The following is a 12,317-nucleotide window of genomic DNA, read 5'->3' on the forward strand; positions in this document are numbered from 1 at the left end:
TGCGTTATGGGAAAAGCGATCGGTGTATTTTAGTAACAATGTCGACAGAATCGAACAACGAACACATGACGTAAGAATTGGTACAGCATTGCTGATAAAATAATGTCTCTGTCGTGGCTTAAGGTACGCGTGTACTTATCAAGCGCCTGGTCTGTACAACAGCCTCTCGCTGTCATCGCCGGACATCCGTCGTATTGCAAAATGGCGTCAACCATGGACCGGAAATTCGAGGGTTGGAGCTTTAATAGTGGCAACTATTTATTTACAGCTCGTACAAAATAGATAATTGTTTCAAAGTTTTACTGACTTTCAAAGTAGTCACCAGCATTGTGCATAACCCGTTGCCAGCGATGTGGAAGTCGTAGGATACCCTCAGCAGTACCAGTTGTGTTGATAGTTCGAGCCATGCGGTCTATTGCTCGACGAATTTGTAGCAGTTCTGATTCGAATGCCGTGAAGTGTTTCCTTCAGTTTAGAAATCGAGTTGAACTCATGAGGGCTCAAGTCAGGGGAGGCAAGTAGGTGGTATAGCACTTAGTAGCCCTATCAGTCAAATAAATCACTAACAGCTTGCACTGTATGCGCTTGAGCATTGTCCTGCAAAATGATGGTCAGGTCCTACAGAAAGTGTCATCACTTATTCCTCTATTCTGTTCATTTTTGGAACACAACCTATGACCAGCTTAGAGACAGAAGTGATGACACTTTCTGCAGGACCTGACCATCATTTTTCAGGACAATGTTCAAGCACGTACAGTGCAAGCTGTTACTGATTTGTTTGACTGATGGGCCTTCTAAGTGCTATACCACCTACTGCACTGCCCGCATCTCGTGGTCGTGCGGTAGCGTTCTCGCTTCCCACGCCCGGGTTCCCGGGTTCGATTCCCGGCGGGGTCAGGGATTTTCTCTGCCTCGTGATGGCTGGGTGTTGTGTGCTGTCCTTAGGTTAGTTAGGTTTAAGTAGTTGTAAGTTCTAGGGGACTGATGACCACAGTGTTAAGTCCCATAGTGCTCAGAGCCACCTACTGCACTCCCCTGACCTAAGCCCTCGTGAGTTCAACTCGATTTCTAAACTGAGGGAATACTTCACGGCATTCGAATCAGAACTGCTACATATTCGTCGGGCAATAGACAGCGCCGCTCGAGCTGTCAACAAAATTGGCATTACTAAGAGTATCCTACGACTTCCACATCGCTGGCAACGGGTTATGCACAATTCTGGTGACTGCTTTGACGGTCAGTAAAACTTTGAAACACGTATCTATTCTGTACGAGCTGTAAATAAATAGTTGCCACTATTGAAGTTCCAACCCTCGTATTTTTACGAAGTAAGGTAGAAATGAAGTACAATGCTTCATTTGCTTTAAAAGGTTAAAGATTTGTCTGTCATTTCTATGAAATAATAAAAGAAGAAGAAAATTATGGTAACAATAATAAATTAAAACCTTAACAACAGTTCATTCATAGTATACAATAAAAATAGGAAGTAGCTGATCTGCTACCTGTGCCTACATAATATGTCTTTATATGCGCGTAGTCCCTATTAACGGGAAAAATTAACACGAAAAATAGAGTTCTTCAACCTGAGTGTTCATCTTTAGCGCTGACTGTTCGGGACTAACGTGATTTCTCGTAATATTTAATCGCTTAACACTTATCGAAAGAAGCGATAAATGGTGGCCGGACTAAGTTTTCATTTATTTTCCTATTTAATTTAATATTTTGATTCTGAGTATCTTGGAACTAAGGGACTCAAAATTTCTCAATCTTTGTTCGATTTCTACGTTTATTATAGGAAATAATTGGAATAAAAAACCGAAAATCGGTTTTTTCAGAAATCGGTTATTTTGAACAGTTTTAGCTGTGAGGTTAAACCAGCAAGGAAAAAAGAAACCATATAACCATAAACCGATTGCTTCAGCGATAATAGCAATTACTAAAAGCTGACCGCTCAGCTGCGTGATACAATACATGAATATGTTACTCTCTTATTGTACCCTTGTCTTGTAGACCTTCGTGGCTGGTATTCAGTTAAGTTGCTGAGGATGGACGCACCCATCCGCAAACACTTTTGATGTGCTCCATTTTCCTGCCTTGAGCCAGCTTCAAATGGCTACAGTTGTTTTACTACAGCGTTAAAAACGTTAGCTGCGTGTGAACTACTCCTGTAGTTTGTTGTTGTGAACTGTGTATCGTCTTACTTTGATTCTTTTGCATTTCTGGACGAAGGATATTTTGCTTTTATAAATACTATGCGTGAAGTACTTGCCTGAAGCTACAATATGTAATGAAGAATAATGTAAAATTTTCGTGTGCCACAGTTGATTGTGTAATACATGCATGATGCTTTTTCTCAAACCCTTTTCCCTTCCTCCCACAAATGCAGAAGAACCAAAGCGAGACGAAACGCCGTTCAGTAGAACAAATTATAGGAACAGGCCACCTGTTGCTGCCAATTCTGACACTGCAATAAAACAAACCTGTCACGAAAGTAAACTAAAGCTTATTGAAAGTAATTGTTGCTGCGTTCTCCATCCACTATCGTCGAATAAATTACTATGTTGGATCCGTTTCGGCCAGTGTGGGTGCTAACAAGTGTTTGCCATTTCATTAAAGCAAAATATCTTCAGTGGTCTGGAAATATCGGGTTTTGCGCTGTTTTAATTGCGCAGTATCTGAAATGGTAAGTTTTATTGTCCACTAAAACCTACCTTTCACTTTCAGGTGACCTTATTCTTTCCCAACTGGTGGTCTAATAACACTGTCTACATCATTATGTTCTCACTGCCAACTGCACAACTGACACTGAATTTCTTCTTTATTACTCTTCCTCAGAATTACACATTTACGGAAATGTTGAAGTTCATTACGTAAAATTTTGTTTTAGCACTCACTCTGTTTCCTTGGGATAGTGCATTATTGATTCTTTTGTCCCCAGTTTCACATAATAATTGGGATATTGTCAGTCTACCATGGTCTGACGTACTAAACGCGTGAGCGAACAGAATTACGGGTATTACTTTCAGATTCTGAAGATGAACACGAAAAACATATGCTCGTTGCTGCATTGACAGAATTTGAGGAAGTCAAGTAGTTGCGTACCATTTCTGAACATAAGAACACAGAAATTGATAGTTTAAAACACTTAGGGAGTTACGGATGTCCATATGAATTTGAATGTGAACACCTATCCACATAATCACACACATAAACACACACACACACACACAAAACATATCTTAATATCTTAAATATAATATCTTAAATATAATTTCTCAAGACAAATTCCAATGTCAATGTAAACTAACGCATTCCTTACCAAATAGCAAACAATATTTAGAACCACAACATCTAGCTCTTTCGTCATCTGCTGTTATGACTTTATATATACAGGGTGGAGAGCGGTAAACTGCTGATTTGGGAATGAAATTAAAAAAAATATATAATGAGCACTTAGAAACTTAAATTTTAATTTTCTCATATTGGACAATAATGGAAGTTTCTAATTACATGGTTTAAGCAGCATATCTCGCAAATGTCTAGTTTCGTAATCCACACACTGCTGCAGTCGTTTCCCAAAATTCTCACGCAGTCTCTCAAGCATGTCTTCTGGTATTCTTGCGATTTCAGCCTCAGTATTGTTCTGTACGTCTTCCAAGGTGTTCGGACGGTTGCAATACACCTTTGACTTCAGGTAAACCCCAAAGAAAACAATCGCATAGGGCTGAGTCCGGTGACTGTGCGGGCAGTTGAGATCCCCCATCCGAGAGATAAGCGTTCCAGGAAACGTTTGCCTCAAAAAATTCGTGGTAATGCCCGCTGTGTGTTTAGTGGTACCGTCTTGTTGAAACCAGGTACCCTGTAACTGCATTGCCTCGAAAGCCGGCTGGAAAAACTCTTGCAGCGTAGTTAAGTAACGATCCGAATTCAGTTATAGTACGACGACTTTCCTGGAGAAAGTAAGGCTCGATGATGCCCACTCCTGATTCAGCGCTCCACACAGTGACATGGGCTTAGTGCAGGGGCCTCTGGTGAATTTGCCTGGGGTTTGTGTCGCTCCAGTAGCGCATTTCTGTTTGTTTACAAACCAGCTGGGGTGAAAAGTGACTCATCATAAAATAAAACATTCGCGTCACGGGGTGTAGCTGCGAGCATGTCTTCACGAGATATTCTTCGTGTTACACAAACCCGTACTGACTATTGCTGGACCATGCACATTTTATACGGGTGAAAATTCAGTTCATTATGAAGAATCCAGTGGAAAGAACGTCTTAAAATGCCAAGTGCAAGTGCCTATTTCTGAGCTGAGGGTTTCCGAGATTGCTGTACGGCTGCTCTAACACGTTCGTCATTTGTGGTGTTGTAACGCTTCTCTCAGGTCCTCTTCGGACAGATGGCTCACCACCTGTTGTTCTGATGGCATTCACCCTATTTGAAATTGACTGCTGTCCAGGAACACGTTGGCATGGGGGTACAGCAAACCGCAAACGAAAAGCACGCTGCACTGCAATGGTCGAGTGGAAATTCGAGAAATACACTTTAGCACAAAACGAGCGTTCCTCATATTTCGACTGCATCATCGCAACTGAACACCAGTTGAATACAAATCTCCCGTCGGTCACTATGAACCGCGACCACTCTCCCCTCTATTCGACCAACAGCGCCGCCACAGCGTGAATTCTAAAAAAGCTATTTACCGCGCTTCACCCTGTATGATCTATCAAAAGATGAATCTGTCTTCGTGCAACCTGTTACTGTGTGAGAGCGACGAAATGTACTGCAAGAATCTGCATTGTTCGCAGGTATAATCGAGAAACTGGACTACCTGAATGATCTTGGAGTGTCGGCGATATGGATATCTCCTATCTTCAGGTCGCCGATGGCTGACAACGGCTACGACGTCTCGGATTACCGGGACATCGATCCAATTTTCGGAACTATGGATGACTTCGACGAACTTCTGGAAACAGCGCACAGTAAAGGTATGACTCTTTCTGCATGATAGGCAAAGTATTTCATTCTGATATCGACTTACCACCAGCCCGGATAGCTATGCGTGTTAAAGCGTCGCATGCGGGATGGGGTGGTACGCCGGCCACATCTCACTAGGTGAATGCCTCAAGTCCGTCTCAGTTACACGATTCACAAACATTTAGAAAAAAAAAAATGTTTCGCTCACTTTCACACGAACAACATTACACACAGGCAGCTGGGGTACACACATTCCGTCCAGGGGTGGTAGAAAGAGGGAGGGGACGTTGGGAGAGGGGTGCAGAATGGGGTGGCGACAGGAATGTCATCCCCGTTCGCCCTCAGATTAACCATGCCAAATCCGTCAACAATCATGGTGACTGTGAGCCGATGCGTGGTATGACACAAGAAAAAGATTTTGACTTACCACCAGACAGAAAGAACATCGTGATAATCTTCTAAGTTTATTGTTGTTTTCTTCGCCCTTCTTTACCTCACCATGATTGAGACTGAGTTTCTCTTGTCTGCAGTTTAAGAAACTTATTCACGTTGCATTTAGGCTCGATGTGATAAATTATTCAGACGCAGTCATCCATGTTCTGGTGCTAGTATTTTCTTAGAATTTAATATCCTACTTGCATCTGCTTTCCTTTACATCGCAAATTATCACTTTATATAAACATAAGCCAGTGAAATCCTGCCAGTGACTTTCTGGGTCCATCTGTTATTCGTGTAATCTTAATAATTGTATCTTCCACTCCATCTTGTCCCCTGATCTATTTGTTTGTATTATTTTATGTTCTAGTATCACCCCACACCATTTTATGCATTGCATACTGAGCAACTCGGTTATTGAATGGTTTTTGTATTACAGTTACACGTATCATTGTCAGTCAAAACGGGTGAAACACATTGATCGTTATTTTTCAGTTTTAAATTCATCTGTAAAGCTTGCGAAAAAAATTCATTTTAATGTAAATTACTTCAGTCTGAACCTGCGCGATCGCTACGGTCGCAGGTTCGAATCCTGCCTCTGGCATGGATGTGTGTGATGTCCTTAGGCTAGTTAGGTTTAAATAGTTCTGAGTTCTAGGTGACTGATGACCTCAGTTGTTAAGTCCCATAGTGCTCAGTGCCATTTGAACCATTTTTGGAGTGAAGACGATGTGTTACGGAAAGAAATGCAAAATAACCATGACAGTGGCAATGACGCTGCAGATTCTGTGGACTATTCCAATAACGAGGGCTAAGTAGCATCTGTATCCGACTAAGGGAAATCTTTTATCTGATTTTATTTTTTGTGTGGCTGTACTTTTACTGTCTCCTTCACTTACGTGTAATAAGGTAAACAACTGTATGTTTTCAAAATACGCTTTGTAGGTGCATACAGGTTTTTCTGTAACTCTAGTTGAACAAAGGGGAGCGGCGGATCGTCTTGGATTCGGAGATATACGGCATATGCGAAAAACATTTTGGTGCAAAGTTTGGGAATTTGTTTTGAAAGTTCATAAATGTAAAACTGTTTACTTCACAAAACGATCCTATGACTATACTATCAGTGAGTCACAGTTGGAATCGGCTAACTCAGACAAATACCTGGGCATAACACTTTGCAGGGGTATGAAATGGAATGATCACATAGGCTCTGTTGTGAGTAAAGCGTGTGGTAGCATTCGGTTTATTGGTTGAATGCTGGGAAAGTGCAATCAGTCTACAATGGATATTGCTTACAAATCACTTCTGTGACCCATTCTATAATATTGCTGAAGTTGTGAGACCTGTACCAGATAGAACTAGCAGGGGATGTTGAACATTTTCAGAGAAGGGTGACACGTTTGTTTGACCAGTTTGGAAAGTGTTACAGAGATGCTGAAGAAACTGGACAGGCTGACACTTGAAGATAGATGTAAACTATGCCGAGAAAATCTACTAACAATAATTTTTGAAAACACTGTTGGAACATACAAAGTTTCAAGAACCGACGTTAAATGATGGATCTACGAATGTGCAACAAGCCCCTCTGTACTGACCACATAAGGAACTTAAGGTCAAGATTAGAATAACTACAGCAGATACAGAGGCATTCAAACATTCATTCTTTCCGCGCCCCATACGTAATGGAATGGGAAGAAACCCCAATAGCTGGTACAATGGGACATACCGTCTGTTATGCTCTTCACAGAGTTTTGCAGAGTAGGCCTATAGATGGAGATGTAAATGTAGATATCTAGTGTGTTCAGTGCTCTATTAACGACGTGAAAACCGAATGCGAGAAAGAAAAAGAAATTGCACATTTTCAGGACACAGCACATTATTTTCTTTATGGCAGTCGATTTTGAAAGAAAACGTGTGCTTTGTCGCTTAAAACCTTACACAACCTGTGTCTGTCCGAATGTTTATTAGAGTATCGTGATAAAATCTGAAGTAAACCGACCAAGAATTTTAGAGAGAATTTTAGAGATTTTTTGCTAATATTTCGTCTTTATTTATCAGTTTAGACTACTAATCGCACGAAAGAAGCGAGTATTCACAAAAACAAAAATTAAATACAAGATAAAAATACTTATTTTTATTTATGGAGCTTGAATACTATCATTGACGTATTTAACTTTTTTTAACAATAAGGCGTTACCCATGTCAGTTTAAAATATTTTCTTTATTTTCGTGTGACCAGTAACTGAAAACAACGTTATTTTTATTAAAAGTTATAGCTCAATATTTGTTACTTAATATTTGCATTTAATGATACAAACAGAGTTTAAAAAGGAAAAGAATGTCACTACCGACATAAATCGAACCAACGGCTTTGCAATTATCGGACCTTTAGTTTAGCGTTCAGCTTCCTGCAGTTCCATTAATAACCATGAATTATCTTTAATTTATCAGTGCTCGGAAATCTTCTAATCTTCAAAAGCGACTGTTTCGTCTCTCTCTCTCTCTCTCTCTCTTTTAAATTGCGTCGCATTGCTTTAGGAAATTGACTTCGAATTCTCTAACAAGGGAACCTCCCCATCGCACCCCCCTCAGATTTAGTTATAAGTTGGCACAGTGGATAGGCCTTGATAAACAGAACACAGATCAATTGAGAAAACAGGAAGAAGTTGTGTGGAACTGTGAAAAAATAAGCAAAATATACAAACTGAGTAGTCCATGGGCCACATAAGCAACATCATGGACATCACGAGCCGAGGAGCGCCGTGGTCCCGTGGTAGCATGAGCAGCTGCAGAACGAGAGGTCCTTGGTTCAAGTCTTCCCTCGAATGAAAATTTTACTTTCTTTATTTTTGCATAGTTATTATCCGTCCGTTCGTTCATTGACGTCTCTGTTCACTATGACAAGTTTAGTGTCTGTGTTTTGCGACCGCATCGCAGAACCGTGCGATTAGTAGACGAAAGGACGTGCCTCTCCAATGGGAACCGAAAACATTTGATCCCAAGGTCATAGGTCAACCGATTCCTCCACAGGAAAACACATCTGATATATTCTATACGATACTGGTGACGGCATGTGCGTCACATGACGGGAATATGTTGTCGACCCACCTAACTTGTACACTTGGCGAATGGGTAAAAAGATTCTTCTACCTTGCCCGATTTAGGTTTTCTTGTGGATGTGATAATCACTCCCAAAAAAGTGATGAAAACATAAGAGTTTGTCACATAAACTGATAATAAAAAATTAAACTTTTCACTCGATGGAAGATTTGTACCAAGGACCTTTCGTTCCACAGCTGCTCACGTTACTACTAGACCACGGCGCTCCTCCGTTCCCAGTGTTCTTGATGTTGCATATCTTCCCATAAACTACTCAGTTTGTATATTTTGCTTATTTTATCACAGTTCCACACAACTTCTTCCTGTTTTCTCAATTGATCTGTGTTCTGTTTATCAAGGCCTGTCCACTGTGCCAACTTATAACTAAATCTGAGGGGGATGCGATGGGGAGGTTCCCTTGTAAGTATGAACAAAATCGAAGAGATCTCCTTATTAGCCTTCCTTATACCTGACCAAAAGAAGAATGTCGTTTGTTCCTCTTGCATTTTAACTACTGTTAAGAAATGTTATTTCCCTTTCTCCTGGCCTTCTTCGACGTAGAAGCTGAACAGTTGTGGCGAAAAGTTGAAATCTTGCCTAACGCTCTTCTCAACACGATCTTGTCTCCCCAGAGCATCCATTTCAATGTCCCACATGCATATTGTAGACATCGTACATAATTCGCCTGCCTCGTAATTCTATCTTCTAATAATTGTTAACTTCTTATTTCAAGTTACATTGCCAAAGGATTTGTCTAAGAAAGCAGAAAAATATTTTAATAAGGTGTTGAAATATAATAAAATTTCATGCAGCTGCGTGTCGTTCTACCGGAAAATGTTACAAACGCCTCGACGTGCCTGCTAACTGGTGTGAACAGTGAAAAGGAGTATCTGCGGTGAAAGGCTGATATTTTTGGATTTACTGACAGATTTTAATGACATCTTTGACTGTGATGAACATCGCGGTGATTTTATTTGTCACTTATTTAACTTTATGATGTACAGTACTTTAGCAGACTGTTTTACGATATTACTAAACGGTAACAAATTTTAAGGCTGTAATTTAAATAAAGGAAGGAAAGGAATGCAAAAAAAGAATGGATAGCTGTGAGAGATGAAGTAGTGAAGGCAGCAGAGGATCTAGTAGGTAAAAAGACGAGGCTAGTAGAAATCCTTGGGGAACACGATGAATATTAAATTTAGTCGATGAAAGGAGAAAATATAAAAATGCAACAAATGATACAGGTAAAAGAGAATACAAACGTCTAAAAAATAAGCTCGACATGCAGTGCAAAATGGCTAAGCAGGAATGCCTAAAGGACAAATGTAAGAATGTAGAAGCCTGTATCACCAGTGGTAAGATAGATTCTGCGTACAGGAAAAATAAAAAGAGACCTTTGGAGAAAAGTGAACCACCTGTAAGAACATCAAGAGCTCAGATGGAAAACCAGTCCTAAGCAGACAAGGAAAAGCAGAAAGGTGGAAGGAGTATATAGAGGGTATATACAAGGGAGAGGACGTACATGAAGATGAGAAAGGAGAAATGATACTGTGTGAAGAATTTGACAAAGCACTGAAAGACTTAAATCGAAACAAGGACCCAGGACTAGACAACATCCCGTTCGAGCTACTGATAGCCTTGGGAGAGCCAACCATGACAAAACTCTTCCATCTAGTGAGCAAGATGCATGAGACGGGCGAAACACTCACAGACTTCAAGAAGAATATAATAATTTCAATTCCAAAGAAAGCAGGCGCTGACAGGTCTGAAAATTACGGAACTAATAGTTTAATAAGTCACAGTTGCAAAATACTTACACGAATCCTCTACAGAAGAATGGAAAAACTGGTAATAGCTGACTTCGAGAGCAATACTGACCCTAAGATTTCTCATAGAAGATAGGTTAGGGAAAGGCAAACCTACGTTTAGAGCATTTGTAGACTTAGAGAAAGTTTTGGAATACTTTCTTTCAAATTCTGAAGTTGGCAGGGGTAAAATGCAAGGTGCGAAAGGCTGTTTACAATTCATACAGAAACCAGACGGCAATTATAAGAGTCAACGGGTACGAAAGGGAAGCAGTGGATGAGAAGGGAGTGAGACAGGGCTGTACCATATTCCCGATGTTATCTAATCTGTATATTGAGCAAGCAGGAAAGGAAACAAAAGAAAAATTTGGAGAAGGAATTAAAGTCCAGGGAGAAAAAGTAATTCTGTCAGAGACAGGGAAGGACTCGGGAGAAAGAATTTCAAGACTGGTGGATATAAGATGAACATCAACAGAAGCAAAACAGGGATAATGGAATGTAGTCGAATTAAATCAGGTGATGCTGAGGGAATTACATTAGAAAGTGAGACCCTTAAAGTAGTTCATCAGTTTTGCTATTAGGGGAGCGAAGTAACTGATGAAGGACTGGACTGGAAGTGGCAAGAAATGTAAATAGGAATCTTCTCAGCGTTCCTGATGTCCCCTAAACTGTAAGCTTGTTCCTTTCTTAGTGTTATAACGTGTCGCTGATATTCAACGAACTTCTCCACATACGATGAGGGAAGACGCTGAGGTCGCAGCCCATTGCGGCACATCGTCCTTGTACATCACCTAAAGCTGGCTTCAAATTTGGCCACCGTTTTCCTGTGCCGATTCAAATGCTTCATTTCGTATAATATCGCGGGAAACTGCCATACCTTCTTTACGTTTCTGGCACCAAAATGCCACTAACCCTATTTCAATATTTTCGAAACGTCCACTCCATAGACTTTTGAAAGCTTTCCTGTTCGATTTTGCTTTTATAAGATTCCTTTGTCCTTTCGCCACTTCCGGATGTTGCTTCTGTGACTCCATAATTCCTCGAAGCACACCGAACAATCACTGTTTTGAAATGTGTGTCGTAATAGCGCCTGCATCCTGTCGAAAATTCGAGAACGTTGTCCCACACAACGATTCATCGCACACGTTACTGCGCAGTTTACACGTGGGATCTCCAAAGATAAACAACTGACAACAAATTTCGCACGCCGAACACTTCCTGCTACCGTAAAAAAAGTGCTCAAAGCGCATTCGTACGTTTACGTTTAAAGCGTTAAGCAAAGCAGAGAGTAGAATTTAAGCTTAATACTAGCTCGAGGCTATATTCGGTCACGAAAAGAAACACTCCACGTCATATGCCTCAAGTGCAAGACGACCCCGGGTAAAATCCTCGTTTTGGTCTCGGATGTGTAAGGTATATTGTTCTTCTGTATATATAATTTCAAACAAAAATCGTATACTCAGTTGTGCGAAATTATGTCACTGAAGCTACTATCCCCACGAATCAAGCCGCTGGAAAGATCTTTCTCGTACCCTGATTGCCAATCATCCCAACCGATTTACCCATTTGATTTAAACGAACCGGGATTTAGTTTGCATTAACAATGAAGGAGGTTCAAGGTCGGGCACTGAACTACGTTTGTCGGGAGGCTATCTGCGAACGCCTTCGCGACAAGGTGAAGAGCACTTGAGAAGAACACACTCATCTGTTCCCAGAGCGTTATGTAACTACCTCTAGACTACTACGATTACCAGGCAATCTTCTAATACAGATTTTTTTCAGTTACTTTTTTCTCTATCTCAATTAATAACGTAATCAGGAGCCAACTCAATTAGATGGAACGTGTGAAAATAAGATATGTTTATCGTGCTATCAACAAAACATTGGAGTGTTCTTTTATCTCCAATTACTTTCAGTGGCACAATGGACGGCATCAGTGGTGCAACAACTCCTTGTCACTGACCGCCTCTGGACTGCTTTGATGTATTCCTTCAATCCGACCTGGTA

The 12,317-nt window shown here is 40.7% G+C and overlaps 1 protein-coding gene across 1 annotated transcript in view; it reads left to right on the forward strand.

Annotated features, from left to right (window-relative positions):
• LOC126465925 (uncharacterized) overlaps positions 1-12,317 on the forward strand; it is a 405,052-nt gene that overhangs the window by 346,452 nt on the left and 46,283 nt on the right. The window contains exon 21 of the mRNA XM_050096347.1: positions 4,803-4,982. Coding sequence (XP_049952304.1) covers positions 4,803-4,982 — 180 coding nt within the window. The remainder of the gene's footprint in view (positions 1-4,802; positions 4,983-12,317) is intronic.

The sequence above is a fragment of the Schistocerca serialis genome, chromosome 1 (assembly GCF_023864345.2).
Source record: "Schistocerca serialis cubense isolate TAMUIC-IGC-003099 chromosome 1, iqSchSeri2.2, whole genome shotgun sequence".
Lineage (NCBI taxonomy): Eukaryota > Metazoa > Arthropoda > Insecta > Orthoptera > Acrididae > Schistocerca > Schistocerca serialis.